The sequence below is a fragment of the Rutidosis leptorrhynchoides genome, chromosome 10 (genome assembly GCF_046630445.1).
Source record: "Rutidosis leptorrhynchoides isolate AG116_Rl617_1_P2 chromosome 10, CSIRO_AGI_Rlap_v1, whole genome shotgun sequence".
Taxonomy (NCBI): domain Eukaryota; kingdom Viridiplantae; phylum Streptophyta; class Magnoliopsida; order Asterales; family Asteraceae; genus Rutidosis; species Rutidosis leptorrhynchoides.
In genome coordinates, this window is record NC_092342.1 from 305400152 (window position 1) to 305417297 (window position 17146).

The following is a 17146-nucleotide window of genomic DNA, read 5'->3' on the forward strand; positions in this document are numbered from 1 at the left end:
CAAACATTAAACGAGATAAAAAAAAACCCACATATTTCTTATTATCTTAATTTTAATTTTTAATTTTAACTTATTTGAAATTAAATTAAAAGTTAAGTTCATTGAAAAAATATGCGTAGTATTTATACTCCTATTTCTTAACAATGACTTTTTTCTTTTTGTCTTTAAAATATTTTTGTGTACAGCTTTAATTATTTATTTTTATTTTTGTCGTTGGTAAAAGTTATAAATATGAATTACGAAAGTTTACACTAACATAGTTGTAGTTTTTGTTCTTTTATTATCAACAAATTCAAACATTTATTTGTTCTTTTTATCTCAATAATTTAGAGTGTAAAAATGAACAAATGATGCCTCAAACTGTAACAGTTGCTTGGCATTGCGTAAATGGTCTGGAAAGAGTGGACAACATTTTGATGACTTTCAGCCCAAAAACTGTCTAACAATGTAGTAGCGTTAAAATGACACTAATCCGTCGTGAAGCGCGGACCACAAATCTAGTTAAATTTAAAGATAGATTATTATAAATCGTATATTCGTATTCATAAGTATCATATCATCATATCGTACATCCAAAAAGAATAATGACTGGTATACGTTACGGATGAAGCTGAACTGAAGATTGTTGTTTTTGCATTTGAAAAAAAATGGAGAGTTTGATTTGTGGAAAATCAATTACTTCATCATCGTCCCTCAACAACAACAATCGCACATTCTTTCTTAATCATTCTCGATTATTCGTCACAACATTCAAATTGCCATTATTAACCCTAATTAACCACCCTCACAGATGCCCTATTTCTCGTATTAGAGCTCAACAGGTAACATCATTTACAATTTCATCTTTAATTTTGTCTCTGTTATTTATAATTTATATCTTATATCTTATATCTTATATGTGTATTTTTATTTATTTTGATGTAGCTTAGTTGTAATTAGGTTAAACCGATAAGTTTAATTTGTGATGGCTGCACAAGTTATTGTAAGAACATATGGATAACATAAATAAGCTGTTAAGTTCTAAGCTGTTTGTGGATACTCAAAATAGCTTGTTGTATTCAGATAATGCTATAGGCTAATAAGCTTTGCTGATAAGTAATGAGCCTAAACTTATAAACCGTTGAAGTTGAGCTTATGGACCTTTTCATATCCCAATAGGACGAGACAATAATCCGTATCTTCACGCGTTTGGTGACATGATTACAACTCTCACATGAATCATTGTGATGGAAATGTTTAGACACTATAAACAAGTTAATTGGTTATAATGTTAAGTAGGAATTTTGTTGTGTGGGTGATAGTGGAAGTAGTGATTTTAGATACCGGATTAAGGGTATGTTTACTAAAACTAGCTAGTAGCTTGTAGATGATAGCGAGCTGGTAGCTTTTTATATGTATTTTAGGTGTTTGGTAGAATAGCTGGAACTGTTACAATAAAGAGTAAAATGACAAAAAGCTCGGAGCTTTTTCTCGAACGCTAGTTTTATTAGCTTTAAGTTTTTTCTCAACGTCTAAAACCTTTAAGCTCTTTTAACCAAACGAAACTTCTTATTAAATAGGAGCTTTTCATATAAGCTAAAAGCTCTAGTTGGCACGTGCCAAACATGCCCTAAGAATGCAACATAAAAATTTGTTTTCCAACACAAAATGGTTGGTAAAAAATATTAATATTGACTGATTTTGTAGTCCGAAGCTACCGATATTCCATCAAGTGATTCCAAAGTTGATACAATTAATATGAAGGATTTTAAAGTTAGAAATTCACAAGAAGAAATATCTGCTACCCAAGGCATAAAAATTAGACGACGGCCACCAACGGGACCACCTACGCATTATGTTGGTCCGTTTGAGTTTCGCTTACAGAATGAAGGTAATACTCCCCGCAATATACTAGAGGAAATTGTATGGAACAAAGACGTTGAGGTGGCTCAGGTCTGCTTTTCTTTACTCTTGAGCACAACTTTCCATTAGATGTGGCAATTTCGACCCATTTAGTTATATAATAGTTATCTTTTTTTGTCTAATAGATAGTCCATATGGATAAAATAAAAATCAAACGGGTAATTTGGGTGAGGCAATTTCGACCCGTTTAGTTATATAATTGTTATCTTTCTTTGTCTAATAGATTAGTCCATATGGGTAAAATAAAAATCAAACGGGTTAAATGGGTGATTGAAAGTCACCCAAGGTGTATCTTTAGATGAATACTGAGTAAATATGTTTTTTTTGGAATGTAATTGGCACGCAAATTTAAACAAAACATCAAAAAAGAGTCTGTACATAAGTTTTTTGGTTCTACCTGGACTGACCCATTTTGACCTGTCACTCTACCTGCCCGACCTTTCGAATTTGTCACCACTACTATTTTGCGATACATTATACTCTTCTACTAACATGGATCAAATTATATTAGATGAAAAGTAAAAAACCTTTATATTCACTGAGCAAAGATATTAAAGGTGCTCCACCTACAAAAGACTTCATAGGAGCTCTTAAGGCGTCATATTTAAGAACAGGGATGCCTGCTCTAATTGCTGAAGTTAAAAAGGCTTCACCGAGTAAGGGAGTTATACGAGAAGATTTTGATCCCGTAAGTAGCTTTTTTCAGTTGGTTATTAACATTTTTGTGAAGAAAAAAAAAAGTCTCAAAATATGTAAAAAGGAGTCTAAGTAGGTAAGTGTTACCTACAAGGCTACAACTATCATGAAACTAAGTATCCACATTTGAATATTTGTCTCCTAAATTATTGGTTTATACAAATCTGTCTCTGTGTGTGTGTGTGTGTGTGTTTGTTTGTTTTTTTTTTTTTTTTTTTTTTTTTTTTTTAAAGCAAAGGTTTACGCAAATGTTAAAAGCTAATTATTGCAGGTTGAAATTGCGAAAGCCTACGAGAAAGGTGGAGCAGCATGCCTCAGTGTTTTAACTGATGCAAAATATTTTCAGGTACAACGTTTTAGGTATCGTTGATTATATCAATTTCAAGTTCCGTTAAGTTTTGATATTAATCTTATAAATAACTGTTTGTAAACTTAGGGAAGCTTTGAAAATTTAGAAGCCATACGGAATGCTGGAGTGACGGTACAAGTTTTCGTAATGTTAATGTCACAATTGTTGTGTATTTTAGCATTTATCAAATTTTTTTTACTGCAGTGCCCTCTACTATGCAAAGAATTCATTGTAGATGCATGGCAACTCTATTATGCTCGAGCAAAAGGTGCTGATGCTGTTTTGTTAATCGCTGCTATATTACAAGATCTCGATATCAAATACATGACTAAGATTTGCAAACTGATTGGATTAACACCACTAGTTGAGGTTTGCAAAGAATTTTTTTTATTTCCATAACCAAAATTGAAATATGGCAAGATGTTTTAAAGTTTATATTTTTTTTTCTTAGGTACATGATGAGAATGAAATGGACCGTGTTCTTGAAATTGAAGGGGTTGAACTCATTGGTATTAATAATCGTAACCTTGGTAAGCAACGCTTTTCAAGTTTCTGCACTCTTTAAAGTTTACTGCCACTTCTATAGTTTTTAACAATGTCATACTACATTTGCAGAGACATTTGAGGTTGATATTAGTAACACAAAGAAGTTGCTTGAAGGCGAACGTGGTGAAAAGATTCGGAAAAAGGATATAATTGTAAGGATGTTGTGTACTCATTTACTTTTACATGGTAAAATGGTGAATTTCATAAGTTGTGACATTTTGATTTTGATCTTTTGAACTTGTTAGGTTGTTGGTGAGTCGGGATTGTTCACCCCAGCTGATGTTGCCTATGTGCAAGAAGCCGGTGTTAGCGCAGTACGTAATTTAATTCTGTATCTAGTTCTATGGTTGCAAATGGTGGTTGTGGCGATTTGGTGATTAGCCCTTCCCGATTCGTATAAAAAGGTTTAATAAGTAGGGCAACGGTCAAAAGTCGGGTCAACTTCTGTCAAAAGTTGACTTTTTGTTTGGTCTTGTTCTAGTTTAAACGAAAATCTCAAGCTAATTTAAAAATTAGCTGGAAAAAACCCCGACTTACATAAAATCCCTTAGAGATAAATTAATAAATACACTATAATTTTTATTTTTTTGGGAAAAGATAAATACACTTGAATTATAGAAAACATTTATAAAAAAAAGTTATATAATATTATTAAAACTATCATCATCTTATTTGTAAATGATTTATTTTTTTAAATATTTATGTTTGGAATATTTATAATGACACTGAATGTGTTTCCCCTGCAGATCTTGGTCGGGGAGTCAATTGTGAAGCAAAAAGATCCCGCAAACGGGATTGCTGAACTTTTTGGCAAAAGTATCTCAGCATAATTCTGTTGCGAAAATGTTGACTTAAAGCCGATTCTTTGGAGATCAAAGATATTGACTTTGACTTCCTTGCATAATATGAAGCTCTAAGAAGGTTCTTGGATATTAAAAATCCTAACTTCCTGGCTAACATGGAGCCAGAATTAAGCAGGGTCTTGAAGATACAAGATCTCGCCCATTTGTTTCACCGATTCCTTTAGGTTGATAATTGGTAATCATCCAAATCTCTAATGTTGGAATGCTGCATAGTGTGATTGTTTACATATGTAAGTATGTAGTCACAAAATACATCAACTTATGGCTAAAGTTCTATTATTTTTGTTCAATTTTGACTAGTAAATCTTGTTTTGGCATCTGCTATCCGATATAAAAGCTTGAGACTTGGAGTTTATCTTGGAATCTTGGACGCAGCTATTAATAATTTGGAATCTTTAGATAACGGCGATGATCTATACACCATCAATTTTTATCTGTAGATCACCAAATATGCTTTTTATTAGTGTTGTATTTATATAACATTATAAAGCATGTTTGGTGGTTGATCAAAGGTGGAGAACCTTTAAGATCGTTTAAATGATATGCAACACTTGCAAGTGTGTACTTATGTATTAAAAGATGCCTATTTATATCAAATACTTGTAGTTCGTTAGGCTAGTCAAGTAGTTAGATAATCAATAAAGATATAGCGAGTATACAAAATGTACTGCAAAAAAAAAACATCTATTGTAAACACCTATACTATCATCCTCAACTACATTACGTTCTTTAATTTCTTATTAAATTTTCCTATTTTAGTTTCATGAAGTTTTAAAGGAAGAGTAAGAGAATATGATAAGTTTGAGGACCACAATTGATAGAGTCTAAAGTTTTTATCCGTTGTTTTCTGTTAGTAAGAGTTTTGATCCTAGCCTTTAATACATCTCCAGTAATTTCACATATCTTTTCAACCAACACAAGACATAGGAGGTATCATAAAATTGGCATATTACACTATCTACCATTTTTTGTACATCAAGGGTTTTGTGTGTGAGCAGGGCCGGTCCTGAAAATATTGATGCCCTGTGCGGAAAGACTAAAATATGCCCTTCATATTTTAAACGATAAACTTGAAATTACATAATCAAAATTAAATCGCTTAAAATTAAATTTTTGTGTGTTTTAAGTAAAAAAAAAAAGTAAATAAATAGACCTTAAAATATATGATTATGCAGTGTTGACATATTTATTAAAATCTCATATAATGTTACACTTAAAATGATAGAAAGTACTTTATTCGGTTTTTTCATGTTTCGATAAATTACTCCCTCCGTTCCATATCTATTGTCCTTATACAAAAATACACAGTTTAAAAAAAAATGACTGACGCATATACTTTTTTGTTTACTTTCCAGCTTTACCCCTTACTTTTTAATTATCTTTTTGTTTTACATGTATTACATAGGGGTACAAACGAACTTTACCAGATTATTCTCTTTTATTTATGAAATTGGACAATTAATTTGGAACATTCGAAAAAGAAATGCTGGACAATAGAAATAAAACGGAGGGAATAACATTTATTTTAGTATTTGCTATTTTAGTTAAATAAGAAGTAAATAAAAATATTTATCATACTCCGTATATGTAAGCAATAGAATAATAAAATTAACAAAAAATGATACGAACTAAATAGTGTAGGCCCATGAAGTTATGAGCTGTAATCCGTATTTTTTTTTACTACACAGTAACTTTTAAATAGTAGCACTCTGTATTACAGTATTTATTTGGGTGTAACAAAAGAAAACCAATACACTAACTAAAGGGCTCACACTTGTGTTATACTTGAACTAGTACTGGAATATAGTAACTAAAGGGCCCACGGCTTTAGAAAACAAAGACATTTTCCCCTGATTCATCTTCTTCTCTAACCCTTCAACCTCCATTAAAACTCAACTTAAAATTTCAAATTTTCTTCTACATGTTCCAAAAACTGATCCTAAATATTTGATGCCCCTGATTTCGTGATGCCCAGTGCGGCCGCACCTCCCGCTCTACCCTAGGGCCGGCCCTGTGTGTGAGTTGGTTGACTATAAAGCTTTTATGTAATTTGATCAAGTTTAATATATTTTCCTTAACCAATACTCTATATTAACATTACAGAAGTAACAAGAATCTAAAATTAATCAACTATATGTGAAACTGCCGTTATAATATTTTTTTTAAACGGCGATTAGGAGTACTAACAAGTCCGAATGCGATGTCAGTACCCATCCACTCGATCATTTCCATGGACTAACATTACAGTCCTACCGCCCCTCAGGAGGAAACCCCCAAGACAAATCCATACAGATATCGCGTGCGATAAAACCCCCTCGAGTGATATCCTATACATTTCAATCAATGCTATCAGGTTTTGATATAATTAAGTTGGCGTTAATTGTAATATGTCAAGTCACCTGAAAACGCTATGTCACCAAGTTATATAATTCACAAGTAGCAAAAGTGCAATGCACGATTAATAAGCAACTAGCAACATATGCTTAATTTTAATCTCAAGATTCTACGTACACAACTTTATTCGTGAGAATAACTTTAAAGAAAAGAAAAACAATAAACTAAAAGAAAAAGAAAAATAAAAATAAAATACTAGCACAACAATTTGGTATAATTAGTGAAAATATCACAATTAAACAAGCTCTACAACAAAAGCCGACGCACCCCCTCCTCCATTGCACACACCTGCAGCTCCATATTTGCCGCCTTTCTGCTTCAGAACCTGTATACCATTTGTTAACATCAAATTAAGCTTCAACATATGTATGTCACTCGAATCCAATACTCAACATATTTATTTAAAAATGGTTAAAGTTTAAAATGTAAATAATCACAGTTTCTTATTTAAATGATCGTAAGCACACGCACCCCCAATAGTGTGACAATGATACGAGCACCACTGCAACCTAAAGGATGACCTAATGAGACACCGCCACCATGTACATTCAGCTTTGCTGAATCCAAGTTGAGCAGTTTTTGATTTGCAAGAGCAACAGCCTGTAGTTTTCATATTAAAAAATAATAAGTTTTGGGAACACATCAAGATATAAATATAAATATAAACATTAATCAAAATAAAAGTGGAAATAATTACAGCAAATGCTTCATTAATTTCATAAAAATCGATTTGAGAAGCCTCTAGTCCAGCTCTAGAAATGGCCTTGGGAATAGCAAGGGCTGGAGACGTTGTAAACAACTCTGGTGCCTGTAGGTTCATGATAGAATTTAATGAGTGCTTGTTCAATAAGTTATATATAATTTAATAAGCCCCGATATAAACTTTTCGTTATGCGCACATTATTAAGTTTTATAATTGGTTTTATCTTTACATGTCATCTAATATTTTACCTGTTCAGCATCAGCGTATCCTGAAACCTTAGCGATCACCTTCAAACCAAGTTCAAGTGCCTTTTCCCCGCTAACCAACACAAGTGCAGCAGCACCGTCACTGTGATAAGAAATAACAAGTTGCTTCTTAGCAAATATGTTACAAACGACATGCCAGAAATAAAGCAATACCAATAATTTTGAAATTGTATCAATCAAACATATTTAGTACAGAAGTCTAGAGGGAAAAAAAATTAGTAACGATAAATGTGCCTAATTACATAAACCTAAAAACATGCCTAACGATACATTAATGACACTTGTTTTTCACTCATGGTTGTAAAAGTGTAGGGATTTCAAAGTAGTCTGATTTGACTTGGCCAATTTATTCGGCCAAAGTTGTCAACAGTCAAATTAATCAGTCAAATTCGGATTTATTAGTTCAAAGTCAAATTTATACGGTCAAAACCATTCAAAGTAGGTCAAATACAGTCAAGTCAAAGATGGTCAACGTCCGACTGGTCCTCAGGTAATCTGTGACTTAGCCGATTAGTCCCGGTTCCCGACCGACTAGTGCCGACTAACTAGTTCCTAACTAGCGACTTTTACAACCTTGTTTCCACTAATTCTCTTTCCTTTTCTCCACTAGTTATTTTAACATATCCACCTATTATATTTTTAGGCCTATATTTTATATTTATGCATATGCGTTTAGGGTCATGCATCATTTAATGTGAAAAATATAAGGGTACTATCAATGTATTACTGTAATAAATGTTTGGGTATGCAGATGTTAGTTATCATGTGAAGTAATGCGTTACTGAATGCATTCAGTGTTACATGAGATCTTTAAGCATTCATTTATATAGCGCTATACATATTAGGGCCGATTGAAAAGTGGCTTACTTGATACCAGATGAATTGCCAGCAGTAACACTGCCACCATTTTCCTTAAAAGCTGGCCGAAGCTTCCTCAATTTAGCAGGATCAAACTGAAAGAAAACAAAGTAAAAGTGGTTAATATGTTCTTTATAATTTGAAAATATTATAACTTCAACCACAAAAGGCAGACCAAATAGAGTATGCAACTACACATGACATTAGCAAATATGACATCACAACTATTTACCTTTCCTAAGTCGTCATCCTTGTCAACAATTGTAGACGGTCTCCCCCTTGGGCCAGGAACTTCAACCTGTACAATTCGGGTCATCAAATTAGTAAGAGTCAAAAGGTTCACCTTTAACTTCTTGTAAACCTAAATCTTACAGGAGTGATTTCCCATGCAAATGCACCGCTATCTCGAGCAGCAATACCACGCTCAAAGCTCTGAATAGCATAGTTATCCTGCATTTATCATTATAAATAAATCATTACTATAATAATCCATAGTGAATAGTGATATACTGTATATTTTTAGTCCAAAATACACTATACCTGTTGCTCTCTTGTAAGTTCATGCATATCAGCGCATATTTCAGCACAATTTCCCATCTTAAAATCATTGAAAACATCCCATAATCCATCTTTCAACATTCCATCAACCAGAGTGTCGTGCCCAAACTTAGACCCTTTCCTGCAAATTTTTTTAAAAAAATCACCTTCTTTTTAATAAACCTCTCATATTTAAAAACATGTAACTCAAAATTCATATAGAACTAAAGAAAGGGTGATAATTACCTTGCTTCAGCAATGTATTTAGGGACATTAGACATGCTTTCCATACCGCCAGACACAACTATATCATTTATGCCTAACTGAATGCTCTGTGCTGCCAACATGGTTGCTGCATTTAACAAAAAGAATACGTTACAGTTGCCATAATATTTCCACAATTAAACCTCATGAAAATAAAAAGATACAATCAGAAAAACAGTTGACATACCTTTCATCCCTGATGCACATACTTTGTTAATTGAGGTGCTGACAACCGTGTTAGGTATACCTGCACCTAACGCTGCTTGCCTAGCGGGACCCTGCCCCAAATTTGCACCAAGAACATTTCCAAAATAAACTTCTTGTACAAGTGATGGGTCAACATTTGCCCTCTTTAGAGCACCTGAAGTTTCACATGAAAAACAGTTGAGAAAAAAAATATATATATACTCTGTAGTTGGGTGCACATCATACAACATAACATAGTTAATTTCTTATTAAAACAAAACTTACTTTCAATTGCAATGGATCCAAGTTTGGTGGCTGGTAAGGACGAAAGGGAACCAAGAAAACCACCGAGTGGTGTACGTGCAACACCAACAATACATACATCTGTAATGTAAGCCACAACAACAGTGTAACTTATGAGAAATCATGATATTACTCGATTAAATAGCGACTAACTCGTTGCAGGCACTTGAAGAAATAAATGACCAAAAAGATTTGCAATTTACTCCCTTGATCCTTGAAAAGGACATAGCAACTTGATACAAACAATTGTCAATTAACAGGTATAACCTTCAATATGGTTAATTAAAGTTTATTCGCACCGAGTATATCAAGCAGAGCAATTTCAAATCAAAGTTTTCCATTGTTGTATGATTAATGGTATGACAACAATAAAATCTCACCTAACAAACAAATAGGTCTTACATAGCAAACTCAAGCCCAATATTTTATTTAAAGAATGAATAAATTAGCAGCCAGTGTAAATATTTTAATATTTTTTATTTTCAGATTCAAAAAAAGGGAATCTCATCTTGTATACATCAAATAAAATATTCCCTACACTTCCAATTAAAAAATCAAACACACATGCAGCAAAACATCAATAAAATAAATATTAAAAATACCTCTAGGTTTTATCGAATCGGAACCATTTGTTGCTGCAGCTGGAGCCATTACAATATGTGATCAAATACCTGTTCATCAAGTCAAAGTCAAACATCAAATTTTTACCATTTTTTTTTTTTTTTTACCATTTATACTCATTCAACAAATTGATCACACAATACACACACACACAAAAAAAAAAAAAAAAAAAAATCATGATAAATACAAAATTAAAATGTATAAGAACATGATCGATACATAAACGTAGCTAATTAGCCAAAATTACAAACAATTGGACAGTTGATCTACATACAACCAATTAATTTCTGATATGATGATGAACAATAGTGAATAAAATTTGAATATATACGAACCTTGAGATTATGAGAGGCAACAAGTCAGAATAGTGTGTGAGAAAGACAGAGTAAATGCTTACTAGAAAATTGGAGTTATGACGGTTATATATATGATAGAGAATGACGGTTTATTATAAGGCCGTGTAGGTATGCGGTACAGGATCGCAGCCTGCTTTGGTATTTTTTTACGTTTACATGAATAGCCCGTTATTGACCGTTTTCGCACCCCGGGTTTGACCCATCACTTTTCGGATCATTTTGCATTTCATTTTAATTTTTGGTTTCGCCTAGGTATGACTTTAATTTTGTGCTTTTGTTGGATTTCAATTTCAATTATTGCGTAAAGTAATACTTTAGCTGATTGATACAATAGTACACTTCATTGATTGCTTAACTTAAAAAAGAATAGACGGTAACTAACAAATTTCTTTTTGCAGAAATAAATTACTTGTATTAAATTAAAAATCATCCTACGCAAATGCAAATTGAATATTGACCATATTCACAGTAGTCATTAATTATTTTTTATATAAACAAAGAAGAACGCAATGTTGAATGAAATTTCAAACGAATGGTCATTATTTAAAAAATAACGATGAAAGTTTTTTTTTTTTTTTTTTTTTTTTTTTTTTGAAATAAAATTTTATTGATACCAAAGTATATACATGGGCCAGGGAATATCCATAACCCCAAATACAAGAAACGACAAGAAAATCTAAAACCTATGACTAAACAAACACAGCCCTAGAAAATCGAAAGCAAAACATACATATAAACTTAATATATTACAAAAAAGAACCTTTCAAAAATAAATCTCAGCCGACTACTAAAAAAGAAAAACCCTAACTTAAACTCAGTCGCCGCCTCCCCTGTGTCATCTCCTCCGGCCGTCGGTTTTCCTCCGGCGGTCCGGAGGACCATCTCCCTCACCCTTTGTCCTTTATTTTTTCTTCTTTTCTTTCCTTTTGCTTTTTCGCTATAGTTTTCGGTTTTAAATTCGAGTGTATCGGATTTTCGTCGCTGATTTTCAAGTCGTGTTTAGATCAACTGTTAAGGTCGTTTTGGTGGATTGTGGTTCCGATCGGGTTCTAATCGGAGTTTCTGGTGTTCCGACCAACTGGTCTAAATTCGGGTTCTAATCGGGTCGTGGTTTAGATCCAATGGATATGGTGTAGATCCATAAGTCGTGGTTCCAATCGGGTTTTCTGGTAATCGGTTTTTCGAGCTACTATGGTTGATCATTGCAAACTTTTTTTCGTGGTATATGGTTGGTTGTCGCTAGCAGATCGTGGTTCCAAAATGCAAGCCAGATCTATCGATAGGTTGGGTTGTTGGTTTCAGAACACTTAGACTCCAAAGAGAATGAAGATTGGTGGAAGATTGCTTATAGTCCCACTGTAATGTTTTCTGCTTTTATTAGTCCATTTTGTCTTGCTACTGTCCTGTTTTTCATTGCTTAGTTTAATTTGATTTGTTGGCCGGTAATAGTGATTTATGGTGGGTTTTCGAGGGTTTAGGTGGTGTTTGTCGGCGGTTAATGGTTGTAGTTTCAGGTCGTAGTTTTGTGTTCATTTCAAACGGGTTTGATAGTCGGTGGTTTCGAGTTGATAGTCGTGGTTTCGAGTACATGTCGTGGATTTTGGTTTTCGGGGATATTTGGTTTTAGTTGACGATCTTAGTTTATTTATCCGCATACTTCTTTACATTTCACGGTACCACCACTTGGTTAGATTGAGTGTGTTTCAAAATGTTCGGTTTTAGGCTCGGGTGTTGTGTTAGTCGTGGTTGGTTTTTCATCGGTTTACACGCTTTCTTCCAGTGATTGCCCTTAAGTGGTACAATGTGGTGTTGATTGGTATATCGGGATGCTCCTTGGATTGTTGAATTAGAGCCTACCTTTTTCGAGATTGATGTATTTTAAATTGAGTTGTAATGTGTTTGTCGTGATATCGCGTGTAGTGTGAAATCGCTTTTAGTTCTTTTATCGTTGTAATTACTAGCTTCTTGCTAGTTTTATTTTATTATTAATAAAATTATTGCCTTTCAAAAAAAAAAAATCGAAAGCAAAATCACTCATCCTGGATCTTCAATCTGCCATCTATCAACTCCATCTTCCAATTCTTCGCAGCTAAAGCAATTGCAGCAGTCCCTCTCACTTTTAGGGTTGTTAATTTTAGGCGAATACCATCAACAATGCATTGAGTCAAATCCACTTCAGATCTTTGATTTCCTTTGAAAATACGACAATTTCTTTCTTGCCATATATGATACACAGCAGCAGCGACAGTAAGACTATTGATAACATCCCAAATTTGACACCTAAATGGGAAACCAGCTAGCATATTGACAATGCCCTGGAGATTACCTGGTAAGCCTCTAAAGATCAGAAGTTTCTTCAATTCACTCCATACTTTTTTTGAAAACTCACATTCAAAGAATAAATGGCTTATAGAATCCTCTTCTTTATCACACAGAGCACATTTGAATGATTTACTAGGATACCATTTCATTAACTTGTCATGTGTTGTTAACCTTTCTTTAACAGCAAGCCACATGATGAATGCATGTTTAGGATTTGCTTGAGGAAACCATACCACATGATGCCAAGGAACAGTTATGGTACTTGCTGTAAGATCAACCCATGCTTGACTGGTTTTGTAAGGTACTTTATTACCTTTGTTTGTAATCCATTTGACACTGCCGTCAATATCTTCAGCTACATGATTCCTGACTTTATCCCTTAATAACAATAGTTGCTTCCAGCCCCAACTGTCACTTTGTTTATCCTCAATTTCCCAAATGGATTTCCCTTTTAACTTTACAAGATTCACCCAATTATACCATAAAGATTCCTTCTTTTCAATTAATTTCCACAATTGTTTAATAAGAAGAACATTATTCCACTCTTGCATAGGCTTCAGACCCAAGCCCCCTTGATTCTTTGGAGTACAAACAACTTTCCAAGACACCTTTGCCTTTCCTCTAATGCTGTCACCATGGTTCCATAAGAAACCTTTTATAATCTTTTCAATTTCAATTATAACTGTATTTGGTATCTTGTATACAGATGCCCAGTAGATATGCATAGAAGAGAGAACAGAAGCAATCAGCTGAAGCCTACCAGCATATGAAAGATGTTTAGTCCTCGAGTTATCAATTCTCTTTTTAATCTTCTCAATGATTTCCTTACAATCAAATGCATTATTGATATTTGCTAACACTACTAAAATAATAAAGTTTGAATTAATCCAAACCTCCCAATGAACAAACAACATGTAAACAATGATTAAGAAAATACCTTGACGTAACGAATTTGATATCATCTACTTTAGTAATTACTGCGGTAAATTTTTATTTAAAATATAAGAAGACAACATAAATGTTGATAGTTAAACATCAGCAGATTACACGGATCGTTAGTAAATTTGGTACTTACTGAATAATTAGATTAACTAATGTAGAAGAAAGAGTGTGATAAACGTGATGGACGAAAACAAGGAAAACGAGTGTTGTATGCTCGTGATATGAAAAGCGAAAATTTTTGTTATCTTTTTGAAAAATATATACTATCTATATGACTAATATATTGACCTAAGTATAGAGCTTTAGTTTTTTTTTATCTTCAACCATTAATTTTTCTCGCAAGATTATTTCATAAACAGCTAAACCAAACAGTTATGAATTATTGAAAGAACATTGATATTTTTAGTTTGCTGTGCACAATCTAAACGAATTATTCTTTAACTGTATCGACTTTTCTTGAATTACTACAATATGTGTTGTTAGCATGTTTTCTTTGAGTAATGGGGTATACCCGGTAAATACATTAATGAAAGAATGATGTTACAATGAAACAAAAACCGACATTAGAGACATGCCTCTAAGCTGAACAACCAAACACCCAACCAACAGAACAAAGCCAACCCGTGAGCACAAAAACACACTCGGGACACACACACAAAAAAATAATAATTACGGGACGTTCCAATCTGCCTTCATCTCTTGCACTTGACTAGAATTTTTCCACTTAATCGACATGATTTTCAACCTAACCACCGCAAATATATCATCAAAGACTTGCGACGGAGACTTGGACTTCTTCTTAAAAAATCTGTCATTTCTCTCCCTCCAAATATTATAAACCATCGCACCAAACATCAACTTAGCCACAATAATATGAGCCTTCCTTTTCGTAGCTATTGGACATAAACTATCAACCACAGCCTTCCAAGAATTAAACCTTAGATTAAGCCGAATATATGTTGTTGCAAGCCGCCAAAGTTGCGCTGAAAAGGAACATTCAAAAAACAAATGACTATGAGAATCCTGCACTTGTGAGCATAGTGAACATACTTGAGGAAAGGCAGGATTAATCTCCCATGATTTAAGTCTATCTTGCGTTTTCAACTTTTCCCCCATTAGAAGCCACACTATAAATGAGTATTTTGGAATACATTGGGCGAACCACACTATGGAGTACCATGGCACCTGATCCGCTCTATTACATAACACTTGCCACGCCAAACTAACCCTGAAGTCTTGAAGATCTCCTTCATAGTTGCGCCATTGAACCACGTCCGACCCATGATGCAACACTGGAACCGAAACATGCTGGAGTTGTGGGTATAAAATACCTCAGTTCGAAGGCCATGTCCATCCACCATCGCTAACAATCTCACTCACAGTAGTATTATGGTTAAACCCTGCACTATGAATCGCTCTATTAGAAATAATCTTATCAAGAGGACCCAAGTCACACCAACAGTCATGCCATGCCGAAATAGAGGTACCATCACCTATCTTATAAATAAATTTGCCCGATACCATGTCCCGAATAGCAAGTAATTTTCGCCATCCAACACTAGCATCCGCAACTTTTGGAAGTCTCCAAAAGTTAGTACCCCTAAGATGATACGCATGAATCCACTGGACCCACAAAGATTCCTTACAAGTAAGCAAACGCCAAATATGTGTAGTCATAAGCGCCATATTCCACTCAAACAATCTTTTGATCCCTAACCCACCTTCGTCTCTAGGTAAGCATACCGTTGACCACTTCACTTTAGCCTTTCCACGCTTCTACTCCCCTTGACTCCAAAGAAAATCACGCATCAATGCCTCAATCTCCTTAATGATAGCCTTTGGAAGCATAAACGTTGATTGCCAATAAATTGGCATAGATGTTAACACTGAGATAATTAATTGTACTCTGCCCGCAAATGATAAGAACCTATTCTTCCAATCTTGGATTTTACATCTCACATGATCAACAAGCACCTTACAGTCGCGGTGTAAAAGACTAGACGAAACCAACGGTACTCCCAAGTACCTCACTGGAAATTTTCCCTCATCAAAAGGAAGAATAGTAAGAATAGCATTCTTTATAATCTGAGAGACATTAGCGAAAAACGCCATGCTTTTTGCCATATTTGGGGCCAGTCCCGAGCACTGCTTAAACTCCTCAAGAGCCGCGGCTATGATACTTACAGAGTTTGTATTTGCATGAGAGAACAAAAATAAATCATCTGCAAAACACACGTTAATAATACCTAACTTTTCGCATTTGGGATGAAATTGAAAAGCTCCGGATTCTTGAGCATGCCGTTGTAGAATTAATGTAGGAACCTCCATCACAAGCGTGAATAAATAAGGGGGCATAGGGTCACCTTGTCGCAATCCTATTTTTCCTTTAAAAAACCCATGCAACTGGCCATTAATAGAAATAGAAAAAGATGTGGTCCTTACGCATCTCATAATCCATTGAATTATCATCGAAGGATAGCCAAAATGATGTAAAATACTCTCTAAAAAATTCCAATTCACCGTATCATATGCCTTCTGGATATCCACCTTGAATGCACATCTTGAAGGGCCTCTTTTAGTATGATAGTTCTTCATCAATTCCTGAGTAATTAACACATTATCCGATATACGTCGACCCGAAATAAAGGCAGACTGATTAATGCTAACAACAACCTCCAAGCTATCTTTAATGAGGTTGGTAATAATTCTACTAATGCATTTATAGAGCACATTACAACACGAAATCGGCCTGAAATCAGTAACACGGCTAGGCATGTCTACTTTAGGGATTAATGAAATAATACTGTGATTAATTTCAGAAAGTATCTTTCCATTGTGAAAAAAATCAATCACAGCCTTGGACACGTCTTCCCCAATAATCTCCCATGAAGCTTTAAAGAACTCTGAACTATACCCATCCGGCCCTGGCGACTTATCAATACCAATGTCAAATATAGCTCCTTTAACTTCACTAGTAGTAACATGACGAATCATCATAGCCGCTTTTTCATTCGACACCACCTTTCTGTAGTGACCCG

At 34.2% G+C, this 17146-nt stretch overlaps 3 protein-coding genes across 4 annotated transcripts; 1 reads left to right on the plus strand and 2 right to left on the minus strand.

The window, feature by feature from the left end:
* The first annotated feature begins 565 nt into the window (after positions 1–565).
* On the plus strand, positions 566–4906 carry LOC139871998 (indole-3-glycerol phosphate synthase, chloroplastic-like). Of its 2 annotated transcripts, XR_011766827.1 has the most exons (11): positions 566–821; positions 1687–1932; positions 2414–2590; positions 2870–2944; positions 3035–3079; positions 3152–3316; positions 3399–3477; positions 3563–3645; positions 3739–3807; positions 4240–4531; positions 4657–4906. XR_011766827.1 is itself a non-coding variant. In XM_071859769.1 (10 exons), exons 1-10 carry the CDS (start codon positions 648–650, stop codon positions 4321–4323), a joined length of 1197 nt encoding a protein of 398 aa, XP_071715870.1. In that variant the 5' UTR covers positions 566–647; the 3' UTR covers positions 4324–4646. The 2 variants fall into 2 exon arrangements, 1 of the variants encoding a protein (XP_071715870.1); XM_071859769.1 differs by lacking the exon at positions 4657–4906 and having other exon boundaries at positions 4240–4646.
* A 1888-nt stretch (positions 4907–6794) lies between these two features.
* On the minus strand, positions 6795–10897 carry LOC139873624 (acetyl-CoA acetyltransferase 2-like). The gene is made up of 13 exons (XM_071861564.1): positions 10824–10897; positions 10470–10538; positions 9850–9948; positions 9566–9739; positions 9361–9466; positions 9118–9256; positions 8950–9027; positions 8810–8875; positions 8587–8672; positions 7702–7801; positions 7448–7558; positions 7222–7350; positions 6795–7075 (listed from the first exon to the last, which is right to left on the minus strand). The coding sequence occupies exons 2-13, from the start codon at positions 10516–10518 to the stop codon at positions 6986–6988; spliced, it is 1227 nt and encodes a 408-aa protein (XP_071717665.1). The 5' UTR covers positions 10519–10538; positions 10824–10897; the 3' UTR covers positions 6795–6985.
* A 1977-nt stretch (positions 10898–12874) lies between these two features.
* Positions 12875–14128, minus strand: LOC139871215 (uncharacterized). The gene has a single exon (XM_071858950.1). It carries the CDS (start codon positions 14126–14128, stop codon positions 12875–12877), a length of 1254 nt encoding a protein of 417 aa, XP_071715051.1.
* Positions 14129–17146: the final 3018 nt, after the last annotated feature.